Consider the following 13,130-nt stretch of genomic DNA (forward strand, 5'->3'; position numbering starts at 1 on the left):
ATAAACATTGCACAAGTGCAATATCTACAACACACACAAAATGCTGAAGGAACTCAGCAGAAACATTGACTGTTAACTCTTTTCCATAGATGCTCCCCGGCCTGCTGAGTTACTTCAGCATTTTGTATGTGTTGCTTTGGATTTCCAGCATCTGCAGATTTTCTTGTGTTTGTGTACAATACCTACAACTTGATTTTAGCCTTATGATTAACTTTCATAGACAAATAAAAAGAACCATAAGAGTCATAGAGAAGTGCAGCACAGAAACAGACCCTTAAGCCCATCTAGTTCATGCCAAAACCACCTAAACTGCTTACTCCCAATGACCTGCACTGGGGCCATAGCTCTCCATGCCACGGCCATTCATGGACCTATCCAAATCTCTCTTAAACGTTGAAATCGAGCTCACATGCACCACTTGTGCTGGCAGCTCATTCCACAAACTCATGACCCTCTGAGTGAAGAAGTTTCTCTTCATGTTCCCCTTCAACTTCTCACTGTTCACCCTTAACTCAGCGAAATAAGCCTGCTTGCATTTACTCTATCTATATCCCTCATAATCTTGTACACCTCCACAAAATCGCCTCTCAATCTCCTACACTCTAAAGAATACAGTCCTAACATATTCAACCTTTCCTTATAACTCAGACCCCCAACACCCAGCAACATCCTTGTAAATTTTCTTTGTACTCTTTCCATAAGACCGAAGACCATAATGTATAGGAGCAGAATTGGGCCATTTAACCCATCCACACTACTCCACCATTTCGTCATGGCTGATCCAATTTTCCTCTCAGCCCCAATCTCCTGCCTTCTCTCCAAATTCCTTCATGCCCTGACTAATGAAGAAACGATCAACATCTGCCTTGAATATACATATACATTTCTCCCACCATTTCCATCAGGTGAAATGGAAATAGGCAGTTAGAGCAGAGCACCCCTGCGGCCATTCCCCTCAAAAACAAGTATACCGATTTGGATACTTTTGTGGGGGAATGACCTCCCAGGAGAATATCATGGTGACCGGATTACAGGCACTGACCGTGGGTCCGTGGCGTAGAAGGGAAAGACAAAGAAGGGAGTGGTAGTGACGGGGGACTCGATAGTGAGGGGATCAGACAGACAGGAGATTCTGTGAATATGAATGAGACACCCGTATGGTATGGTAACACCCAACTCCAGGGTCAGGGATGTAGTAATTTCTGGATTGCTGCCTGTGCCACGCACAAGTGAGGGTAGAAACAGAATGATTTGGCAAATAAATGCGTGGCTGAGAAGCTGGTGCAGAGGGCAGGGCTTCAGGTTCTTGGATCATTGGGATCTGTACTGGGTAGGTTATGACCCGTTCAAGACTGATGAGTTGCACCTGCACCTGAGGAGCACTAATATTTTTTCGGGCAGGTTTCTTCGAGCTGTTGGGGTGGGTTTAAACTAACTTGGGAGGGGGGTGGGAACCACAGTGAAGGGACTCAGGATAGGACAGATGGTTAAAAAAGTAAAGATAGCATGCAGTCAGATTGTCAGGAAAGGCGGACAGGTGATGGGACTTAGTTGCAGCCAAATCATTAGGGATGCAGAATCAGAAAGGATAATAAAAACAGTACTCAAGGTGTTGTATTTAAATGTGTGTAGTATAAGAAATAAGGTGGATGATCTTGTTGCCCTGTACAGATTGCCAGGAATGATGTTGTGGCCATCACTGAATCATGGCTGAAGGATGGTTGGGAGTGAAATGTCCAAGATATGTCCATTATATCAGAGGGATAGGAAGGTAGGCAAAGGGGATGGTGTGGCTCTACTGGTAAAGAATGGCATCAAATCAGTAGAAAGATGTGACATGGGATCGCAAGATGTCGAAATCTTGTGGGCTGAGTTAAGAAACTACAAGTGTAAAAGGATGTTGAGGGAAGTTATATACAGGCCTCCCAACAGGAAACAGAAAAGGCGAGTCAGAAGGTCAATGTTATGGTAATCATGGTAGAGATTTTAACATGCAAATTGATTGGGAAAATCAGGTTGGTAATGGATCTCAAGAGAGTGAGTTTGTTGAATGCCTAACAGATAGCTGTTTAGAACAGTTTGTTATTGAGTCTACTAGGGGATCAGCTATACTGGATCAGGTGTTATGTAATGAAGCGGAGGTGATTAGGGAGCTTAAGGTAAAGGAACCCTTAGGAACCAGTGATCACAATATGTTTGAGTTTAACTTGAAATTTGAAAGGGAGAAAGTAAAGTCTGACGTAGCAGTATTTCAGTGGAGTAAGGGAAATTACAGCGGTATGAGAGAGGAGTTGGCCAAAGTAAATTGGAAGGTGCTGCTCATAGGGATGTCAGCAGAGAGCAATGACGTACATTTTTGAGAAAAATTAGGAAGGTGCAGGACATGTGTATTCCAAAAATAAAGGAATACTCAAATAGTAAAATATTACAACCAGGGCTGAGAAGGGAGTCAAAGCTATTGTAAAAGCAAAAGAAAGGGCATACAACAAAGTAAAAATTAGTGGGAAGATAGAGGATTGGGAAGTTTTTAAAAACCTACAGAGAGCAACTAAAGAAATCATTAGAAGGGAAAAGATGAAATATGAAAGCAAGCTAGCGAATAACATCAAAGTGGATTGTAAAAGTTTTTCAAGTATGTTAAAAATAAAAGAGAAATGAGAGTGGATATAGGACCACAAGAAAATGAAGCAGGATAAATAATAATAGGAAACAAGGAGATGGCTGATGAATATTGAGTATTTGAATATTGAATATTGAGAATAATGAGTATTTTGCGTCAGTCTTCACTATGGAAGACACAACCAGTATGCCTGATGTTGCAGTGTGTGAAGTAAGAGAAGTGGGTGCTGTTACTGTTTCAAGAGAGAAGGTACTCAAAAAATCTGAAAGACCTAAAGGTACGTGAGTCACCAGGATCAGAGGAACTGCACACTAGGATTCAGAAAGAGGTAGCATTAGCAATTGTGGTGGCATTAGAAATGATCTTTCAAAAATCATTGGACTCTGGCATGGTGCCAGAGGACTGGAAAATTGCAAATATTACTCCACTCATTAAGAAAGGAGGAAGGCAGTAGAAAAGAAATTATGGACCAGTTAGCCTGACCTCAGTGGCTGGGAAGATGTTAAGAGACAATTGTTAAGGATGAGGTGATGGAGTACTTGGTGACACAGGACAAGATGGTTTCCTTCAGGGAAAATCCTGCCTGACGAACCTGTTGGAATTCTTTGAGGAGATTACAAGTAGGATAGATAAAGGGGCTGCAGTGCATGTTGTATATTTGGACTTTCAGAAGGCCTTTGACAAGATGCCACACGTGAGGCCGCGTATCAAGTTAAGAGCCTATGAAATTACAGGAAAGTTACTAACATGGTTAGTGCATTGGTTAATTGGTAGGAGGCAGCAAGTGGTTGGCTACCATTGACTAGTGTTGCTCCACAGGGGTCAGTGTTGTGACCACTTCTTTTTATGCTGTATATAAATGATTTACATGATGGAATAAATTATTTTGTTGCCAAGTTTGTAGATGATACGAAGATTGGTGGAGGGGCAGGTAGTGTTGAGGAAACAGATAGGTTGCAGAAGGACTTAGACAGATTAGGAGAATGGGCAAGAAAGTGGCAAATGAAATACAACCCTGAAAAATGCATGGTCATGCACCTTGGAAGTAGAAATAAATGTGCGGACTATTTTCTAAACGGGGAGAAAATCCAAAAATCTGAGAGGCAGAGGGACTTGGGAATCCTTGTGCAGAACACTCTGAAGGTTAACTTGCAGGTTGAGTCAGTGGTGAGAAAGGCAAATGCCATGTTAGCATTCATTGCAAGAGTTCTAGAATACAAGAGCAAGGATGTGTTACTGAGGCTTTATAAGGTACTGGTGAGGCCTCACCTTGAGTATTGTGAGGAGTTTTGGGCCCCTCATCTTAGAAAAGATGTGCTGGCATTGGAGAGGGTCCAGAGGAGGTTCACAAGGATAATTCCAGCATTGAAAGGGTTATCATATGAGGAATGTTTGATGGCTCTGGGTCTGTACTCACTGGAATTCAGAAGGATGAGGGGGGGATCTCATAGAAACATAGAAAATAGGTGCATAAGTAGGCCATTCGACCCTTTAAGCCTGCACCGCCATTCAGTATGATCATGGCTGATCATCCAACTCATAACCCTGTACCTGCCTTCTCTCCATACCCCTTGATCCCTTTAGCCACAAGGGCTATATCTAACTCCCTCTTAAATATAGCCAACGAACTGGCCTCAACTGTTTCCTGTAGCACAGAATTCCACAGATTCACCACGCTCTGTGTGAAGAAGATTTTCCTCATCTCGGTCCTAAAAGGCTTCCCTTTTATCCTCACACTGTGACCCCTCGTTCTGGACTTCCCCAATATCAGGAACAATCTTCCTACATCTAGCCTGTCCAATCCCTTTAGAATTTTATATGTTTCAATAAGATCCCCCCTTAACCTTCTAAATTCCAGAGAGTATAAGCCTAGTCGATCCAGTGTTTCATCATATGAAAGTCCTGCCATCCCAGGAATCAATCTGGTGAACCCTCTTTGCACTCCCTCTATGGCAAGAATGTCTTTCCTCAGATTAGGGGACCAAAACTGCACACAATACTCCAGGTGTGGTCTCACCAAGGCTTTCTACAACTGCAGTAGTACCTCCCTGCTCCTGTACTCGAATCCTCTTGCTATGAATGCCAGCATAACGTTTGCCTTTTTCACTGCCTGCTGAACCTGCATGCCCACTTTCAATGACTGGTATACAATGACACCCAGGTCTCGTTGCACCTCCCCTTTTCCTAATCGGTAATGTTTTCCTGTTCTTGCCACCAAAGTGGATAACCTCACATTTATCCACATTAAATTGCATCTGCCATGAATTTGCCCACTCACCGAACCTATCCAAGTCACCCTGCATCCTCTTAACATCCTCCTCACAGCTAACACTGCCGCCCAGCTTCGTGTCATCCGCAAACTTGGAGTTGCTGCATTTAATTCCCTCGTCTAAGTCATTTATATATATTGTAAGCAATTGGGGTCCCAGCACTGAGCCTTGCAGTACCCCACTAGTCACTTCCTGCCATTCTGAAAAGGTCCCGTTTATTCCCACTCTTTGCTTCCAGTCTGCCAACCAATTCTCCATCCACATCAATACCATACCCCCAATACCCTGTGCTTTAAGTTTGCACACTAATCTCCTGTGTGGGACCTTGTCAAAAGCCTTTTGAAAATCCAAATATACCACATCCACTGGTTCTCCCCTATCCACTCTACTAGTTACATTCTCAAAAAATTCTATGAGATTCCTCAGACATGATTTTCCTTTCACAAATCCATGCTGACTTTGTCTGATGATTTCACTGCTTTCCAAATGTGCTGTTATCACATCTTTGATAGCTGACTCTAGCATTCCCCGCCCCCCCACCAATGTCAGGCTTACTGGTCTATAATTCCCCGGTTTCTCTCTCCCTGCTTTTTTAAAAAGCGGGGTTACATTAGCCACCCTCCAATCTTCAGGAACTAATCCAGAATCTAAAGAGTTTTGAAAAATTATCACTAATGCATCCACTATTTCTTGGGCTACTTCCTTAAGCACTCTGGGATGCAGACCATCTGGCCCTGGGGATTGATCTGTCTTTAATCCCTTCAATTTACCTAACACCACTTCCCTACTAACATGTATTTCCCCCAGTTCCTCCATCTCACCAGACCCTTGGTCCCCTACTATTTCTGGAAGATTATTTATGCCCTCCTTAGTGAAGACAGAACCAAAGTAGTTATTCAATTGGTCTGCCATGTCCTTGTTCCCCATGATCAATTCACCTGTTTCTGACTGTAAGGGACCTACATTTGTCTTAACTAATCTTTTTCTTTTCACATATCTATAAAAGCTTTTACAGTCAGTTTTTATTTTCCCTGCCAGCTTTCTCTCATAATTTTTTTTCCCTTTCCTAATTAAGCCCTTTGTCCTCCTCTGCTGGACTCTGAATTTCTCCCAGTCCTCAGGTGTGCCACATTTTCTGGCTAATTTGTATGTTTCTTCTTTGGAATTGATACTATCCCTAATTTCCCTCGTCAGTCACGGGTGCACTACCTTCCCTGGTTTATTCTTTTGCCAAACTGGGTTGAACAATTGTTGTAGTTCATCCATGCGATCCTTAAATGCTTGCCATTGCATATCCACTGTCAACCCTTTAGTTATCATTTGCCAGTCTATCTTAGCTAATTCACGTCTCATACCTTCAAAGGTTGGGGTATGTTTATTGTGGGCAGTCACTTCAAGACAACTAAATTTAATCACAATTAGCACAACTTTGGAATTAATGTGATTATTTGTTACTCATAATATTTGCTTAGATTTATCAGATCCAGATTAGAAATCGTCTCTTATTTCCTCATAGAAAAGTTGCTCTGAAATACGACAAAGAAATTTTTATCTCATCATTAACCTTCTTAATCTATATGGGATGTTGCTATGTTCAAAGGCAATTCCATACAGCACAATTACATACATAAAATACAGAAGAAAGAACACTAAAGGACAGTACAGGCCCTTTGGCCCACAATGTTGTGCCAACCTTATAACCTACTCCAAGATCAATCTGACCCTTCCCTCCTACATACTGTTCCATTTTTCTACCATCCACATGCCTACCTAAGAATTTCTTAAATGTTCTTAGAGTATCTGCCTCTACCACTCTGTGCAAAAAAACAACTAACTTCTGATTATCTCCTGCTATACTTTCTTCCAATCACTTTTATAAAATGTCCCCCCCCCCCTGCATTAAACTCACATCTTAAATGCTCTGGCCTACCTGGTGGAGTAAAAGGAAAATATGTAAATAATATAAATAATTATTTTTAAATGCTAAGTTCCATCTTTAAAAAGTTCACTGCATCATGGAAAACTCATTGCATAGTGCACCAGTTGTGTTGCATGTAAAATTAGATAGTCGGTTTTAAATAAAATTCTGTTTACATTGGATGCTAGTAATGTTGTAGGATCCAGGATATCCAGCCTTTTAAAATAAAATACTGCTTACATCTGATGCTAGTAATGTTGTAGGGTCCAGGATATCCAGCCACTGAAGAATCCTGCAGAGGAAAGACTACAAAACACAAGTCAAACTAACAGAGCAAAACAACATAAGCAAACATGTATCAATTAAATGATAAGTTGTTTATTAGTGTGGAAATTTAGTAGTTTCTTTACCTGATGCTGGAATATTTTTACTGCATGGGAAAGTCCAGAGTGGGATTTTGCAAAAAGATTTTTTGTATCGTTGGACATAAATTTTCTTATCAACTTTTTTCATCTTTATTGCTCTTATTTTTTGACTTTGGAGTTAGCAAAGTTATTTTCTTAAATTAAGAGAGAAGCTGGTGGTTAAAGGATCAGTTAAACATATGATTCTCTATGATTATACTTAAAAGACCACCATTAAATTCACTCAGGTAACTAACCGAAATTCCTTCAATCTCCCTCATAAAACCTCACATATATAGAGAAGAAGAAGCTGCCAATTATCACCAGCATGTGTCACGAAATTTGTTAAATTAGCAGCAGCAGTTCAATACGATATGTAATATCGAGGGAAAATAGGTACCATAAATTCCGGTGTATAAGCCAACTCTGAGTATAAGCCGACGCCCCACGTTCAAGGTTAAAAAAGTGACTTTTTCATGTTACCTTTGTATAAGCCGACCCCTTTTGTAGAGGTTTTCGACTTAACCATAAAACATCACAAGATCTCACATGCCGGTACTATTGGAAAATGCAAATGCACAGATTGTATTTTCTATGTATTACAGTATTTACTCAACAGTATTTACTCAAGTGCGCACATTGTATTCTCTACAATATTTACTATATAACCACTGTTAGCTCATTAGAAGGTATTCACTATGTAGCCATGCCTTTTGACCTGCTCACTATTAATTCATGAAGAGAACTAGAATGAAACCAAGTAGAAAGATAACGGTGGCAGGTAGGATGATGAAATATGTGTCAGTATGTCAATGCAAGACCAATTAAGAAATATCTGTGGTTAGGGATGAGAAGACATATGGTCTAAAATGTAAACAAGGACATAATTAAGTTGGGGAGTAAAACAATAGTGGAAAGTCGAGAGCGGATATCTTGATGATATGTAATCACAGGCCGATTGCATATGATAATGTAGCTAAGATAGGAGAATTGCTATAAAAAATGCTATGTACAAGCCTCGACAGACAGTCAGTTACTAGCTTTCTGATTGTCTCAGCTTTGATTTGCAAATTAAAGTTTAAAACGTCTTGAAGGGTTTTCTGTGTCTCTTTGTCGTTTGTGAAAAATGAGAAACCACGACAGTCCTCATGTTACCTTTGTATAAGCCGACCCCTCTTGTAGAGGTTTTTGATTTAACCAGAAAAGGTCACAAGATCTCACATGCCGGTACTCAGCTTTGCCGGATCCGAAACTTGGAAATTTTGTGAACCAGTACCTGCTAAGAAAATAGGCCTACACATTGTAGAGCGTTAGAAGCGAATTCTTAATAAATAAATCAGGGAGTGAAGTTTTGGATTAGGTACCCAATGGTAAAGAACCCTCTGAAACGTAACCCCCGTGAAACCATTTAGCGCCCATCATAATCTCATTAAAACATAACACGGGGTGGCGGGATCAGTACGTGTACTCAGTATTGAGTTTGTGACCACCACGTACAAAAGATTAAAACGAATGCGATATGATGCTGGCTTCAAGCTGAAGGTTGTTAATTTTGCTAGAAGAACGAATAATTCTGCAGCTGCTAAGAAGTTTATTGTAAATGACAAACAAGTGAGAGAGTGGAGAAAGGCAGAGGACACGCTGAGGGAAATGCTAAAGACGAAATGTGCAAACTGCGGGTAAACATGCCAGTGGCCAGAACTGGAAGAAAGAGTTTCAGAGTGGGTGAATCACCAGTGATCGTCTGGATACATTTGTTACCACAGAAATAATTCGAGTTCAAGCGTTGAAATGGGCTGAAAAACACCGTGAGGTCAGAGAAAATTTCAAAGCTATGCGAAGTTGAAGCACCCGATTTATGAATAGATGTGATCTTACGTTGAGACAAAAAACAAAGATTGCTCAGAAGTTGCTGAGCGACCTTGAGAATAAGATTATGGCCTTCCAATCGTCTGTAATCAAGCACCGAAAGGAACATTCTTACCTGCTCTCACTGATTGGTAACATGGACGAGACACCAATGTTCTTTGATTCTGCTGGCTATCGCACTGTCAATCAGAAGGGGGAGAAAACAGTCCTTGTCAAAACAACTGGACACGAGAAGCAACATTTTACTGTCGTGTTAATGTGTATGGCTGATGGGACCAAACTACCACCAATGGTGATTTTTAAGAGGAAAACATTCCCAAAGAAAGAAAAATTCCCGCAGGGTGTTGTTGTTTATGTTCAAGAATGCGGCTGGATGGATAAAGCGGGTGGCTTGAAATGGATTAAAGAGGTGTGGCGTCGACATCCCGAAGGTTTCAGGAAGGAAAAATCGCTACTTGTCTGGGACATGTTCAAAGAGCACTTGTCAGGTGAGACAAAAGCAGCACTGAAAGCTGAAAATACAGACACTGCAGTCATCCCTGGTGGTTTGACGTCCGTGCTCCAGCCACTCGATGTGAGTTTAAACAAACCATTCAAAGAAGAATGGGACACGATTTTCGGAGAGTCAGATAATGAAGAGCGTGAGAGTTTCAAGCTCTGAATGTTTGACAACAACAGTGTGTACAAGTAAATTGAGAAACAGAATGTGTTTTATTTTCTCCTATCATTTCGGATCTCCCCTCCCCCTCCCACTTTCAAATCTCTTACTATCTCTTCTCTCAGTTAGTCCTGACAAAGTGTCTCGGCCTGAAACATCAACTGTGCTTCTTCCTATGGATGCTGTCTGGCTTGCTGCATTCCACCAGCATTTTGGGTGTGTTGCTTGAATTTCCAGCATCTGCAGATTTTCTCATGTTTGTGTTTTGTAGATCTTTTCTTTTGTGCAGATTTCATAAGCGTTTGTATTTGACTCAAAAACAGCCAATAAATACGACCTGTCTTCCGTGTATTCGTTTTTCCCAAAGTTGGCACCCTCTGTAAAAGTCGATCCTCTAAATTTAGGACCAAAATTTAGGGCCAAGTTCTTGGCTTATACACTGGAATTTATGGGTAAATCAATTACAGTATACTTATATTGAATAGATTAAAAATCGTGCAAAAATCAGAATATATATTAAAACAGTGAGGTGGTGTCCAAGGGTTCAATGTCCATTTAGGAAATGGATGGCAGAGGGGAAGAAGCTGTTCCTGAATCGCTGAATGTGTGCCTTCAGACTTCTGTATCTTCTACCTGATGGTAACAGTGAGAAACACTTTCACCATCGTTTTGGGAGATTTTAAGAAGGCCAGTCTGAAAAAAAATCACTGAGCAATTACCAACAACAGATCACTTGCAATACCAGAGGAAACAACACACTGGACCATTGCTAAACCACCATCAAGTATGCCTAACCGTGCTATTCCACATCTTCACTTCAGGAAGTCTGATCACCTGGCTGTACTTCTCCTCCCTGAGTATAGGCAGAGACTGAAGACTGCAGCACCAGTAGAGAGGACCAAGAAGGTTTGGACAAGGGAAGCACAGGAGCCCCTACAGGACTGCTTTGAATCGGTGGACTGGACTGGCCTGTATTCAGGGATTCATCTTTGCATCTGGTTGAGTATGCTGCAGTTGTTACCGACTTCATTAAAACCTGTGTGGATAAGTGTGTGCCTACAAAGACTTACTGTACATTCCCAAACAAAAAGCCGTGGATGAACCAGGCAGTATGTCGTCTGCTGAAAGCTAGATCTGTGGCATTCAAGTCTGGCAACCCAGGCCTGTACCAGAAAACCAGGTATGATTTGCAGAGGGCTATTTCAAGGGCGAAGAGACAATTTCGAACTAGGTTGGAGGCGATATCAGATGCACGGTAACTCTGGCAGGGTCTGTAAGACATTACTTCCTACAAAGCGAAACCCAATGCTTCACTACTAGATGACCTCAATGCCTTCTATGCACACTTTGAAAGGGAGAACACAACTACAGCTGTGAAGATCCCTGCTGCACCTGATGACACTGTGATCTCTGTCTCAGAGGCCGATGTTAGACTGTCTTTAAAGAGAGTGAACCCACGCAAGGCAGAAGGTCCCGATGAAGTACCTGGTAAGGCTCTGAAAACCTGTGCCAACCAACTAGTGGGAGTATTCAAGGACATTTTCTTTTTCAATATTTTTATTGATTTCTTACATAAAAGAATACAGAGTACAGTAAGATATATTAGAGTATAGAAGAATGAGAGGGGATCTCATAGAAACATTTCGAATGTTAAAAGGGTTGGACAGAGTAGATGTGGAAAGGTTGTTTCCCTTGGTGAGTGAGTCCAGGACAAGAGGCCATCGTCTTAGAATTAGAGGGTACCCACCTAAGACAGAGATGAGGAGAAATTCTTTCAGCCAGAGGGTCGTGGATTTGTGGAATTCGTTGTCACATACAGCTGTGGAGGACTGATCATTGAGGATGTTTAAGGAGGAGATTGACAGGTATCTAATTAGTCAGGGTATCAAGGGATATGGGGAAAAAGCCGGAAACTGGAACTAGACGGTGAATAGTTTAGCTCATGGGGGAGCTGCGGAGCAGACTCGATGGGCCGAATGGCCTACTTCTGCTCCTTTGTCTTGTGATATTATATATATCGATTACAATATATTAGAATTACAAATATAGTTTCATTATCCCATATTCGTATACATTAAATTTAAACATAATATTGAAAAGATATACTTTTATTATACAAAAAAATCTCAACCCACTACCAGAAAAAAACCAGCTGTTTGGTTAAAAAAAAAGGAAAAAAATCCTTAACATATAATAAAACATATTGTTAGCCAACATCTGTGCTTAAAAGCAAATCAAAGATTTTGAAAATAATTCAAAAAAGGTCCCCACGATGTTAAAAAATCTTGTCTAGGTTCAGAAATTGAACAGCAAATCTTCTCTAAATTTAAACAAGACATAACATCATGTAACCAATGAGTATGAGTAGGCGGAGTGGCATCTTTCCACTTAAACAACAATGCCTTCCTGGCTACAAGAGACATAAAGGCCAAAATGTGCAAATCATGTGACTCCAAAATAATATCAATTCCTCCAACAATACCAAATAAGGCAGTCAAAGGATTAGGTTTAAAGTTTATTTTTAAAAAGCACCGAAAAAAGTTTGGAACACTTCCTTCCAATATTTTTCAAGACTCAGACAAGTCCAAAACATATGAATTAGTGAAGCTTCTCCATTGTTACATCTGTCACAATAGGGAGATATATCGAATAAAAATGAGAGAGCTTATCTTTAGTCATGTGGGCCCTATGAACCAGTTTAAATTGTAGAAGGGAATGACGGGCACATAACGATGAAGTATTAACCAATTAAAAATTTTCATTCCAAGTATCCTCAGAAATTAGAATCTGTAAATCTTGTTCTCAGAGATTTTTAATTTTGTCTAAAGGAATATTTCTCATTCCCAACAACATACCATAAATATTAGATATAGATCCATTATGGAAGGGTTTCAAATTAAAAATTGTATCAAGTAAATTCTTATCTGGACTTTGAGGAAATGTAGCAACACGCATAAAAATTGCTGGTGAATGTAAGGAGCATAGTGAGAGGGACCGAGGGAGAAAAAAGAGAGAGAGAGAAAAAATTAATAATAATAAAAAATAAATAAATAACAGATGGGGTACGAAGGGGAGGTGGGGCATTAACAGAAGTTAGAGAAGTTAATGTTCATGCCATCAGGTTGGAGGCTACCCAGATGGAATATAAGGTGTTGTTCCTCCAACCTGAGTGTGGCTTCATCTTTACAGTAGAGGAGGCCGTGGATAGACATATCAGAATGGGAATGCGACGTGGAATTAAAATGTGTGGCCACTGGGAGATCCTGCTTTCTCTGGCGGACAGAGCGCAGGTATTCAGCGAAACGGTCTCTCGGCCTGCGTCGGGTCTTGCCAATATACAGAAGGCTATTATTGTTAATTTTTTTCCCTCCCTCTGTCCCTCTCATTATAC

At 40.7% G+C, this 13,130-nt stretch overlaps 1 protein-coding gene across 5 annotated transcripts in view; it reads right to left on the reverse strand.

Moving 5' to 3' along the window:
- The window catches only part of sfxn4 (sideroflexin 4), an 81,841-nt gene that overhangs the window by 53,906 nt on the left and 14,805 nt on the right, over positions 1-13,130 (reverse strand). For all 5 annotated transcript variants that reach the window (XM_072239644.1, XM_072239645.1, XM_072239643.1 and 2 more), the window contains one exon: positions 7,049-7,114. In XM_072239644.1, coding sequence (XP_072095745.1) covers positions 7,049-7,114 — 66 coding nt within the window. The remainder of the gene's footprint in view (positions 1-7,048; positions 7,115-13,130) is intronic.

This window comes from Mobula birostris, chromosome 21 (assembly GCF_030028105.1).
Source record: "Mobula birostris isolate sMobBir1 chromosome 21, sMobBir1.hap1, whole genome shotgun sequence".
Lineage (NCBI taxonomy): Eukaryota > Metazoa > Chordata > Chondrichthyes > Myliobatiformes > Myliobatidae > Mobula > Mobula birostris.